The sequence below is a fragment of the Vicugna pacos genome, chromosome 3, assembly GCF_048564905.1.
Source record: "Vicugna pacos chromosome 3, VicPac4, whole genome shotgun sequence".
Classification (NCBI taxonomy): Eukaryota; Metazoa; Chordata; class Mammalia; order Artiodactyla; family Camelidae; genus Vicugna; species Vicugna pacos.
In genome coordinates, this window is record NC_132989.1 from 1,642,671 (window position 1) to 1,655,830 (window position 13,160).

Below are 13,160 nucleotides of genomic sequence, written 5' to 3' on the forward strand. Positions count from 1 at the left end.
AGGCTCCTGGCTCTGTGGCCTCCCCTGTGTGTCGCAGGTGAGGCCGCTGAAGATCTCCTCCCGCACGGCTCACCTCCATGGGAGCCAGGGGCGGGAGTGGCCGAGCCACCAGAGCCAGGCAGTAGAGCTGGCCCACGGCGGCAGCCACAGAAGCGGGGCCGAGACTAACACCCACTAGCTCTAAACCCCCACAGCCGTAAAGCCCCCCAAGTCGTAAACTCCCCCAAGTCGTAAACCCCTGCCGTAAACCCCACAGGCGTAAACCCTACGCATATAAACCTGGCAGCCAGACGGAACCCCAGAATGCATTGAGGGCCTCGGACGCCAGTCCAGTCGGTGGAAGCTGCGGTCTGGAGCGGAGAGCGAGGTGGCCAGGCCCAGTGCTTCTGCTGTTAGACCTGCCGCCTCCGCTCCCTCCGGGGCCTCTGACAGGACGTCGGCCCCTCAGGAGACAGCGCCCCCGAGGAGCCTCTGACAGGACGGCCTCCACAGAGGGTGAGTCTGCAGTTCTCTGAGCTTCTCAGAGCTGCTCGAGCTGGGGGCGCGGGCCTCGGGTGCGGGGTGTGCCGGCGACCCTCGGTCCTGGGCGTGAGGTCCCTCTCGACTGGGCTGGGGTTGCGGGGCGGGCCACCCGCCCTCTGGCCTGCAGGCCTCTGGGAGCCCTCGGCCTGGTCGCGCTTCTCCAAGGAACCTGGTGCGCGGGGGTCGGAGGTCTGGTCCTCCTGCGGCACTGTTGGGACCGGGGCCCGGACGACCATGCGTGGTGTTCCTGGTTTTCTTGGTTGGGGTTTCGGTCGTGAAGGTTGTGTGCAAATGTGTGTGTATCCCGGGTCTCGCCTATATTTTTCCACTTAGGACATTTGCTTGTGGAAATAGTCTTTGGTTTGAGATTACGTGACATTTTCTGCTGGTTTTCTTATGATTTTATTTACCTCCTACCTTGTTTCTCAACTCAGAATTCATTTGACTTAAAATACGAATTACCCAAATTTAATATTTTTCCTGGTTGGCTCTACAGCAGTAGTTACTGGATTACTTACTGATCCTTTCTCACTGATGTATCTGTTTGGGTCTCTGTGTTCAGTAAACTGTTGAGCCGGTTGTAATTCTGTGCTTTTTGGAAGAGGCGCCGCGCTGTTCCCCACAGTGGCCACACTAGTTTACATTCCTGCCACATCGTCAGGAACACATTATTTTACACTTTTCTCCTTAGATTTTTAATATGTTTTTGTTGTTCTCGCTCTTTCAGTGGGTGTGAAGTGATGTATCATTGTGACTTTGAATTGCATTCCTCTCATGACCAGTTATACAGAGCATCTTTTCAGATGGCCATTTGTGTAACTTTGGACTTCAATAAGTCCTTTTCCCATATTTTAAGTGGGCCATTTCTCTTTTCGTTCTTGAGGTGTAAGCATTCTTTATATATTTTGAAGACAAATCCCCTTTACATTTACTATTTGTCTTTTCACTTTTCTGACCATGCTCTTTAAAGCACAGAGGTTTTCCGTTTTAAAGTCCAGTTTATCTATTTTTTCTTTTGTTGCTCATGTTGTGGTTTTCGTGTCTAAGTCTTCATTGCCAAATATAAGGTCATGAAAATTTACTCTTAAGTTTCTTCCAAAGAAGGTCAGTCATGTTAGCCTTTATATTTAGGTTACTGATCCATTTTGAGGTAATTTTTGTATATGGTTGTTGTAGGCAGCCCACTGCCGTTCTTTTATGAGTGGGTATCCTAGTGTCTGAGCGCTACTTATTAAAGAGACTGTTTGAACCCATTGACTGGTGTTGCCATCCTTGTCAAAAATCAATTGGCCATGGATGTATGAGTTTATTTTTGAATTCTCAACTCTGTTTCACTGGACTAAACTGTCTATTCTTAGGGCGAAACTATACCATTTTTGATTATCTTTCATTATTTTCCAGAATTCTGAAAGTGTTGATTATGATAATTTTTGCCAAGTGTTTGTTGCTTTTGTGGAGTTGCAAATTTCAGAGGTTGTTTATACTCCCATCTTCATGGTTGACCAGTTTGTACATTTGCCAAATTGTTAGATATTCATTATGGATTTCCAGTTTCATCATTTCATGTCTCTCTCTCATTTTCTTTTTCTGTCCCTCAAATAAAAGTTTGTCTGATTTTCAAGGTGTTACTCGGGCCTTTTTTTTTTTCTTGATTGAAATAGTTTGTGATGTCTTTTATCATTTTTTTTAACTTGGAAATTAACTGCAATTAAAGACATCCTATCCTATTTGCAAAAAACTTTTAGTTTGCCTTATAATTGTACATAGAAGCACAAATATCTTAGAAGTGTGCCTCTTGAAAAACTTTCACAATCTTTACACATTTGCGGAAACAGCATCCAGCTCAAGGGAGTAATACTACCCAAACCTCAAATATCTGCTCACATATCCCTTCAAGTGTCTTCACTCATTAAGAGGAAACTTAATCTTGACTTCTAACAGTATAGATTCGTTTTGCTGGGGTTTTTTAAAATACTGTATATAAATTGTATAATCATTATGTGTTTTGTGTGACTTAACTTTGCTAAACTTTATGTTTGGATGTTTATCTCAAAGGTGTGTGTTTTTGTAGAACATTCATTTGTATTCTGAATATTATTCTGTTACGTGAATATATCATGATTCTTCCACTATTGTATTGAAGGGCATTGTGGAGTTGACATTTTATAGATATGAGGAGTAGTTCTGCTGGGAGCATGCTGATCTGTCTCATGGTGCATATATGTTTGGGTATGTATTTATTAGGTGTAATCTAGGAGTGTGATTGCTGTAGATGAGTATAGGTATGTTCAGTTTTAGGAGGCACAAAGAGTTTTCCAGCAGTTTCCAGTTTATTCATATGCCCTGTAATACTTAGCATTTTAATCTTTTATAAATTTTAGCTGCTCTCTTAAGTGTTGGTATGTTTCACTGTGTTTTTCATTTGCATTCCTCTGACTATTAATCAAGTTGAGTGTCTTTCATGTGCTTTTTTGCTATTGGCATATATTTTTTCAACTGCCTTCACAGGTCTTTTGCCCACTGTACCACTGAATTTTCTATGTTACTCATAGTGATTTGTAGGAATTCTTTACATGTGGTGGATAGACTTATTGGTTGTATATATAATTACAAATGTCTTCTCACAACTTAGATTTTTATCATGTTTTTAATAAACAAAAGTTCTTAACTTTGAAATAGTCCAATTTATTATTTTCCTTTGTTAGTATTATTTTACCATTTTAGGAGATATTTGTCAAAACCAAGATCACTAACATAACATATTGTCCTACGTTTTTGTTAAATCAGTTTTTTGACACTTAAATCTGCAATCCATTCATTTTTGTTATAAGGTAAGATGAGAATTGGGTTTTCTTTATAGTGTGAGGAAGGCGTTTAGCTGCTGCTTCTTCTGTTTTCGTTTTCTTTTTTTTTTTTTTTTAATCTCTATGGGTATCTGACTGTGGTGAGAAAATTCTGAGATGTCCTGTAAGTTTCCTGCCCTTGGTATTCAGTATAATCTCGCCCCCTAGAGTATGTAAAGAATGATTGTCATGGTGGATTTTACTTTTGATTAGGTTATGTTATAGACAAAGGTAAAATGATTTTTCCAGTGTCGTTAAGGCCTCAAGTCAGTCGACTTTGATTTAATTAAAAGGGAGACTATTTTACCTGGATCTGATCTACTCAGATGAGTCCTTCAGAGGGACTTGGCCCTTTTTGAAGGGAGAGCTTCAAAGCATGAGAAAAGTTCTCCTGTTGGCTTTGAAGGAGTGAACTTTGATTTTGGAGAGGGACCCATATGTGAGGGAATAGCAGATGGTCTCTATCAGCTGAGGGCTTGAGCTCAGCAACCAAAAGAAAATGAATTCCAGCAACAACCATGTATGTACAAGAGGACACAGAAACTTAAATGAGTCTCCAGCCCTGACAGCGAGCACCTCCTATGCAGCCTTTTGAGTTTGTGAGCAGAAGATCCAGTTCACCTATACCAGTACCCACAGAAATGGTGGGTAATAACTTTGGATTATTTTAAGCCAGCACATATGTGATAATTTTTTATGGTACCATAGAAGACTAGTTAATGCCTGGTTAATACAAAACTACTTATTGAAAAATGCACCATTGTCCCCACTGCATTATGAGGCCACCTTGGCCATCAACCACATACAGTTCTATTTCACGATTCTCTATTGACTTTCACTGACTATGTAGTCAATGCTTGTGCTGATGCCACATTATCTTTTTATAATAAGTCTTGGTATCTGGTCGTGTTCAGTCTTTCAGGTTTGTTAATCTGCTTTCAGGTGCCGTTGGCAGTTCTGGGTCCTTTGAGTTTCTGTATGAATTCTAGAATAGACTGGGATTTTTGAAAAATAAGTGCAGGGGTTTTGATTGGGATTGCATCGAATCTACAGAGCTAGCTTTAATTCTGTATTTTACTTACAGTTCCTTATTTCATGTAGTAAAAATTGATTCACACTATGAGCAAGTAGTAAATATATTTCTTTTCCCTTTGTATTCCTGTCTTAATTTCACTGCCAAATTTCAGTATATGAAAACCTTTTCCTTACTCTATCTTTATACTAGTATTTACTTATAATCTTTCTAATTTATCATTGTTGATTAATACCATTCATTTCCTTGCTGTAAAAGATGATGAAATTGGTATGTTTACACCATCTTCCACTTTCCTTAGTTTTTTCCTCAAAACTTTTGTTTTATTTCTGCATTATTATGGCTTGTGACATAAATATTTGTTTTCAGTTTGCCCTAAAATGAAATGAATTCCATGATATTGCCATTTTTTCTTTCTTTTTTTTTATTGAGTTATAGTCACTTTACGATGTTGTGTCAATTTCTGGTGTACAGCACAATTTTTCAGTCATACATGAATATACAGATACTCATTTTTGTATTCTTTTTCACTGTGAGCTACTACAAGATCTTGTATATATTTCCCTGTGCTATGCAGTATAAACTTGTTTATCTGTTTTATATCTACCCATCAGTATCTACAAATCTCAAACTCCCAGTCTGTCCTTTCCCAACCCCCTCCCTCCTCGCAACCACAAGTTTGTATTCTATGTCTGTGAGTCTGTTTCTGTTTTATATTTAGGTTCATTTGTTTTCTTTATTTTTTTTTCAGATTTCCCATATGAGTAATATCATATGGTATTTTTCTTTTTCTTTCTGGCTTACTTCACTTGGAATGACATTCTCCAGGGACATCCATGTTGCTGCAAATGGCATTGTGCTGTCATTTTTATGGCTGAATAGTATTCCATTATATAAATGTACATCTTTATCCAGTTATCTGTCGATGGACATTTAGGTTGTTTCCATATCTTGGCTATTGTAAATAATGCTGCTATGAACATTGAAGTGCAGGTGTCTTTTTGAATTAGGGTTCCTTCTGGATATATGCCCAGGAATGGGATTGCTAGGTCATATGGTAAGTCTATTCCTAGTCTTTTGAGAAATCTCCATACTGTTTTCCACAATGGCTGCACTAAACTGCATTCCCACCAACAGTGTGAGAGGGTTCCCTTTTCTCCACAGCCTCTCCAGCATTTATCATTTGTGGACTTTAAATGATGGCCATTCTGACTGGTGTGAGGTGATACCTCATTGTAGTTTTGATTTTCACTTTCTCTGTTAATTAGTGATACTGAGCATTTTTTCATATGTCTATTGGCCATGTGTATGTCTTCATTGGAGAATTGCTTGTTTAGATCTTCTGCCCATTTTTGAACTTGTTTGTTTTTTTCTTATTAAGTCATATGAGCTGTTTATATATTCTGGAGATCAAGCCTTTGTCGGTTTCATTTACAACAATTTTCTCCCATTGCATAGGCTGTTGTTTTGTCTTGCTTATGGTTTCCTTTGTTGTGCAAAAGCTTGTAAGTTTAATTAGGTCCCATTTGTTTATTTTTGCTTTTATTTCTATTTCTTGGGTAGGCTGCCCTAGAACATTTTTGAGATATATGTGAGAGAATGTTTTGCTGTATTTTCTTCTAGGAGGTTTATTGTGTCTTGCCTTAAGTTTAAGTCTTTAATCCATTTTAAGTTTATTTTTGTGTATGGTGTAAGGGAGTGTTCTAGCTTCATTGATTTATGTGCAGCTGTCCAGTTTTCCCAACACCATTTACTGAAGAGATTGTCTTTATTCCATTGTATATTCTTGCCTCCTTTGTTAAAGTTAATTGATCAAAAGTTTATGGGCTCATTTCTGGGCTCTGTATTCTCTTCCATCGATCCTTATGTCTGTTTTTATGCCAATACCATGCTGTTTTGATCACTGTAGCTCTGTAGTATTGTCTAAAGTCTGGGAGGATTATTCGTCCAGCCTTATTCTTTTTCTTCAGTAATGCTTTGGCAATTCTAGGTCTTTTGCGATTCCATATAAATTTTATTACAATTTTTTCTAGTTCTGTGAAATATGTCCTGGATAATTTGATAGGGATTGCTTTAAATCTGTAGATTTCCTTGGGCAGTGTGACCATTTTAACAATACTGATTCTTCCAATCCGGGAGCATGGAATATCTTTCCGTTTTTAAAGTCTTCTTTAATTTCCTTAATCAATGTTTTGTAATTCTCCATGTATAAGTCTTCACCTCCTTGATTAGATGTATTCCTAGGTGTTTTATTACTTTGGGTGCTATTTTAAAAGGAATTATTTCTTTACTTTCTTTTCCTGTTGATTCATTATTAGTGTAAAGAAATGAAACTGATTTTTGTACATTAATCTTGTAACCTACTACCTTGCTGAATTCTTTTCTTAGTTCTAGTAGTTTTTGTGTGGAGCTTTTAGGGTTTTCCATATATAGTATCATGTCATCTTCATATAGTGACAGTTTTACCTCTTCTTTTCCAATTTGGATCCATTTTATTTCTTTTTCTTGCCTGATAGTTGTGGCTAGGACTTCCAAGACTATGTTGAATAGGAGTGGTAAGAGTGGACAACCTTGTCTTGTCCTAGATTTTAGTGGGAAGGTTTTCAGTTTTTCATTGTTGAGTCCTATGCTGGCTGTAGGTTTGTCATAAATAGCTTTTATTATGTTGAGATATGTTCCCTCTATACCCACTTTGGTAAAAAATTAATCATAAATATTTTGTCACTTATGGCCTTTGTGTCCTTATTGAGAAGCTGGCATATCATTTGGAATATCCTTGGGAATGAAAGTAAAATAGATGGATTACTTACAAATTTACCTAAATTTTAAAACCAGACACTATTCATCCTTCCTCATTTGAGATAACTAGTCATAGGTTAAATTAAGTAGTATGTTGTGAACAAAACTATAAGCGTGTATATTTTCATTTTCTTAGGAATCTTCAAGCAGAGTTCTGTGATTTACTATTGGAAAGAAAGACCCTAACCCTTATTCATTTATTCCTCTTTTTTTTAATGGCACTCTCATTTTCTCCTTTCAGAAAGGCCAGTTATCAAAAGGTATTAGTTTTTGAACTACTACCTCAAATTTATGGCAAGAATCTCTAATACATGAAAAAGACAAGATTAAAGTAAATATCAGGTCAGCAAATGGTCTAGTCACTGGTCTTATATTTTAAAAGTTTATTTAATATATTAAACCTCAAAAACTGAAATACATGATTAGGAGTATGAATGTTGGCTTTTGAAATTTGGAAAGCAGGATTGAAACTGGATATTCTAAGTTGTATATCTGTGGGTGTTTATTGTCTTAGGAAGGTTTTCCCACCACCTCCATGTCCTCAAACCTTACAAACAAGAGGATGCAGAATACTGTATCTCATTATGTCAGTCTATATGGCTTTACCCAAACCACAGAAATGCCGTATTTCAGAGTTTCTCAATGCAAATATAGTAAAAGGACATAATTTCTAAGATTTGGCCAGAAATGAATGTTTCATGAACTGCTGAAAGAGAAGCTCCCCTGGAGGCCACTATGCTGTATCATCTTTGTTACTGGAAGACGATGAGGAATGAAGGTTCTAGTGAGGAAGTACAAATTCATAATCATTCTCAGGGGTACAGGAAGAAGACCTAGTAACAGAAGTTGTCCTGAGACGGGCATATTCTGTTTCTGACCCTTCTCTTAATGGTCTCTCTCTTCCTGTGGTAGACAGAACGTTCTCATAACCATCATCATTGGAGCTCAGAGAGGGTCTCCGATAGGGCAGGTGATTAATGACAGTGTAGCTCACTTCTTCAAAACCACTGCCGTTCTCATTTTCCTGCCAAGAAAAAAAAAGAGATCAAGGATCCAGAATCATCCATCAGGTTTTAACTCAGTGACCCACGCCTCCTTTCTTCTTGTCTGATGGTGATCTTACACCTCAAGTGTTCAAAGCCTGTTCTCCAAGCCTCTTAAAGACCTTATTTTAGCAACATGAACTGTACTCCAAACTACTACGCATTCTGCTTTCATTTCACCTCAGGATAATAAGAGAGGAAAAAAAGTCACTGTTGTCTCCCTGACTACCTAGAGAAAAGCAGTCGTATATTTTAGGTCACACATATTGAGATGCAATATATGCAGCAATCAGATCTCAGTAAGTAAGTATTCAAGTTACATAGCAATACATTTTCATAGGATAAAATGCAATTAATAAAATTTACAGTTTAAATACATTGTCAGTTGCATAGACCCATCAAAGAAAATTTAAAACATGAATACTACATGTTAATTAAATCAGTACATTGCTTATGTATTAAAAATAATAGACATTTTAATATGTTTATTGATATTCACAATGTCTATAAATATAAACGCTAATTCCTGGATATACGGATCAAAGAGGAATGTGAAAAGATAAAAAGAACTGATGCTTTCACATTATAGCTGTGAATTTGATTTCATTTATTTTTGTTACAAGGTTTTTGAAAATTAAAATAATAGATTTCAGTAGACTTGGGACAAGAATAAGAATTTACAGATTACCTAAATCTGTTAAAATATTTCAATATTTTAATTTCCGTTTATGTCTGCATTAAAATGAACAAGAATATTATTTAAAATATGAAAAATTTGACAAATCCATTCAGAAGTCACAAGTAAAGGAAGAGCTACAACTAGGCTTATATGAAGTTGTCTGTATTTTGACATTTATTAGACAAATGTAATAATTTTTTTATTACCTGATTAGAAGTGGATGGGACATCTTTACCTGGAGGATAAAAAATAAAAAGGATAAATTGGGAGTTCGAGATTTGCAGATACTAACTAATATATAAAAAAAATAGATAAACAGTAAGTTTATATTGTATAGCACAGGGAACTATATTTAATATCTTGTAGTAACTTATGGTGAAAGAGAATATGAAAATTAATATATGTATGTTCCTATATGACTGAAGTATTGTGCTGTACACCAGAAATTGACACAACATTGTAAACTGAGTATACGTCAATAAAAAAATATATATATATATATATAAAGAAAACAACCTAAGAGTTTTAGAACTTCACAGGCTGGTGGTAAGGAGATGGTGAAAGAATAAAATACAGTGATAAAACTTCATCTAAACATCTGACGTGATTCCATGTTATTACTACAGTTCTCAAGGTTATATGACAAAATCAAGGAAAAACAAATGTTATGAGGTAGTGTCAATACTGTGTTTCTATGTAAGTGACACACACCAAACTGGTGAATAAAAGTGGATTTTGAAACTAACAAAATTTTGTCCAGAAACATGCTATGACAATAGAGTTTGGCAAGCATTTTTTTAAAGAGTAATTATGGCTGTGATATTTAAAATATAAATTGTATAAATGTATCACAGGAAAAGCACATCATTTTTAAGATGAACAATTATTATAGAGATAAGTATTAAGTAGCAATCATTATAGAGAAAAGTACATTATAAAGAAAGTACTAAAGTAACAAAAGTAACTATCTCCAGTTAAATTCAGATTCAGGTTGATTATACCTATGAATACTGAAGCAAATTATACATGTATTAATCTGAGATCCACTACTAGTATTTTAATAAAGAAGTTATTAGAGAGGTCACAGAATACTAAATATATAAAAATCCCAATTTATAAAAGGAACATTGACTAATTCTTAAGTCTACAGCCTACTAAACTTGGTAGTGATTCTTAGCAAAATCTTAGAATATATTAAATAAATTAAACATACTTTGTATAACAAAGTTTGTTAGTAATTTCTAATAGCTCACTGTTCTTCACAAAAAAAATCATGTTCAATGCATTGATTTCAAATATTTGCAGCAACATGGATGTTCCTGGAGAATGTCATTCTAAGTGAAGTAAGCCAGAAAGAGAAAGAAAAATACCATATGAGATCGCTCATATGTGGAATCTAAAAATACAAAACAAAACAAACAAAACATAAATACAAGTCAGAAACAGACTCACAGACATAGAATACAAACTTGTGGTTGCCAAGGGGGTGGGGGGTAGGAAGGGACAGATTGGGATTTCAAAATGTAGAATAGATAAACAAGGTTATACTGTAATGCACAGGGAAATATATACAAGATCTTATGTTAGCTCACAGAAAAAAATGTGACAATGAATATATATATATGTTCATGTATAACGGAAAAATTGTGATCTACACTGGAATTTGACGCAACATTGTAAAATGATTATAACTCAAAAAATGTTTAAAAAGTTTTAAAATAAGAAATCATATAATCACATATCTTTATTAATATAATCATATAATTTAATTAACAAATGTTTTTAATTAATATCATCTTATAATCATAAACTGAGGGAATTATGTAGCCTGAATACAATTCAATTAAAGCATTAGAGGCAAGAATCTGGGGAACTAAGCATCAATATGAAGGGCATGAAGAAATCAAACACTATTGGGTGAAGTGGTTGCAGCTTTTGGTGCTGAAGGTGTTAAAAGAAGCATCATATTTATTCTCAGAGTAAAGATGTGAAACATGTCATTACTATGCTAAAGGTCAGCTGAATTTAACAACCTTAGTAGATTTCTTATTTGAGGGTAAGGCATTGATTGGAAGAGAATATGAACCTTAGAATTAGAACAGGAATATCAGAAAATTTCTGATGACTGCGATTAACCTGAATTCCAAAACCAGCAAGTAAGACTATGTTGTTAGATGAAGGACTGCCTCTCATCCTGAATAAATAGTGAGACTCTTCCTTCCTTGATTAAAAACCCTGCGGAAAGTCATCTTGCAGAGGAAAGCCAGCCAGTATCCCTCAACAAAACACATCATTGTATTCAGACTGAAAATGAAAATCAGATCCAAGCATGCCCTTGAAATGGAAGAGATTAGAACAGGAAGAGAATATATGCCTTTTTATTCTTTAATATTTATTAACTACCTGCCCAAATCAAATAAACAAAAGGGTGAATTCAACAACATGGTATTTGATTGAATTGATTCTGTGAGTCTTAAATTATGAAGGAAAACACACACGTTATGGGACTGAATGAGTATCTAGATATTGGTGCACTTACCAGAAGATCTGGACTCAGTATTTTAGCTCGGAGTTGAAATTATTAACTAGAGTGGCTGCTTAGGAACTGACCTCAGTAATGACCCTTATAAAATAGCATTACTATTTCAGGTTGTAATTGTCTCCTATTAATGCTGTAATAAATTACCATAAACCTGATGGCTTAAAACAACACAGATTTATTATGTTACAGTTCTACAGATCAGAATTCTTAAAAGAGACTCACTGGGTTAAAACCAAGGTATTGACATGGTTGCATTCCTTTCTGGAGGCTTTAGGGGAGACTCCATTTCTTTGCCTTTTCCAGTTTCTGTAGACTGCCCTTATTCCTTGGATCATGGCCATCTCCATTGCTTCAAACCAACTATGGCTATTTGAGTTTTTCTCATGCTGCATCACTCTGACATTGTCTTTTCTGCTTCTCTCTTCTACCTTTTAAGAACCTTTGTGTTTACATTGTGTTAACGTGGATAATCCTGAATACTCTCCCCACCTCAAGATTTTTTTTTTACTGTCATATAGTCAGTTATGATGTGTCAGTTTTTGATGTACATCATATGTTCCAGTCATGCATATATATATATATTAATTTTCATATCCTTTTTAAATAAAGCTTATTAGAAGATATTGAATATAGTTCCCTGTGCTATACAGAAGAAATTTTTTTGTCTATTTTTATATATAGTGGTTAATATTTGCAAATTTCAAACTCCCCAATTTTTCCCTTCCCACTCCCTTTCCCTCACTAACTATAAGATTGTTTACTATGTTTGCGAGTGTGTTTCTGTTTTGTGGACGAGTTCATTTGTGTCCTGTTTTTTTTTTTTTTTAGGTTCCATGTATAAGTGATATCATGTGGTATTTTTCTTTTTCTTCCTAGCTTACTTCACTCAGAATAACGTTCTCTAGGGACATCCATGCTGCTACAAATGGCATTATTTTATTCTTTTTTATGGCTGAGTAGTATTCTATTCTGTAACTATACCATAAATTCTTTATCCAGTCATCTGTTGATGGACATTTAGGTTGCTTCCATGTGTTGGCTACTGTATATAGTGCTGCTATGAACACTGGGAGCATGTGTTTTAAAATTAGAGTTCCCTCCAGATATATGTCCCAGAGTGGGGTTGCTGGGTCATATGTTAAGTCCATTTTTAGTTTTTTGAGGCATCTCCATACTGTTTTCCATAATGGCTGCACCAAAGTGTGTTCCTACCTGCAGTGTAGGAGGGTTCCCTTTTCTCCACAGCTTCTCCAGCATTTGTCATTTGTGAACTTTGGAATGATGGCCATTCTGAATGTGTGTGAGGTGATACTTCATTGTAGTTTTGATTTGCATTTCTCTGCTAATTAGCAATATTGAATATCTTTTCATGTGCCTATTGGCCATTTTTATGTCTTCTTTGGAGAATTGCTTGTTTAGGTCTTCTGTCCATTTTTGAACTGGGTTGTTTGACTTTTTTTTAATTAACTTGTATGAGCTGTTTATATATTCTGGAAATTAAACCTTTGTCAGTCACATCATTTGCAAGTATTTTCTCCCATTCCATAAGCTGTTTTTTGTTTTGCTTATGGTTTCCTTTGCTGTGCAAAAGCTTATAAATTTAATTAGGTCCCATTTGTTTATTTTTGCTTTTATTTCTATTGCCTGGGTAGACTGCCCTAGGAGATCATTGCTAAGATGTATGACAGAAAATGCTTTG

The 13,160-nt window shown here is 35.8% G+C and overlaps 2 protein-coding genes across 4 annotated transcripts in view; one reads left to right on the top strand and one right to left on the bottom strand.

Moving 5' to 3' along the window:
- The first annotated feature begins 318 nt into the window (after positions 1–318).
- The window catches only part of LOC140690754 (NACHT, LRR and PYD domains-containing protein 3-like), a 150,692-nt gene continuing 137,850 nt past the window's right edge, over positions 319–13,160 (top strand). Inside the window, exon 1 of the mRNA XM_072952669.1 lies at positions 319–495. The gene's annotated coding sequence lies outside the window, so the exon portion shown is untranslated. The remainder of the gene's footprint in view (positions 496–13,160) is intronic.
- Positions 7,566–13,160, bottom strand: part of LOC140690773 (germinal center-associated signaling and motility-like protein) — a 29,737-nt gene continuing 24,142 nt past the window's right edge. For all 3 annotated transcript variants that reach the window (XM_072952712.1, XM_072952708.1, XM_072952716.1), the window contains exons 4-5: positions 9,126–9,154; positions 7,566–8,221 (exon numbers count right to left, since the gene is read on the bottom strand). In XM_072952712.1, the coding sequence (XP_072808813.1) occupies positions 7,979–8,221; positions 9,126–9,154 (272 nt within the window). In that variant the 3' untranslated portion in view covers positions 7,566–7,978. The remainder of the gene's footprint in view (positions 8,222–9,125; positions 9,155–13,160) is intronic.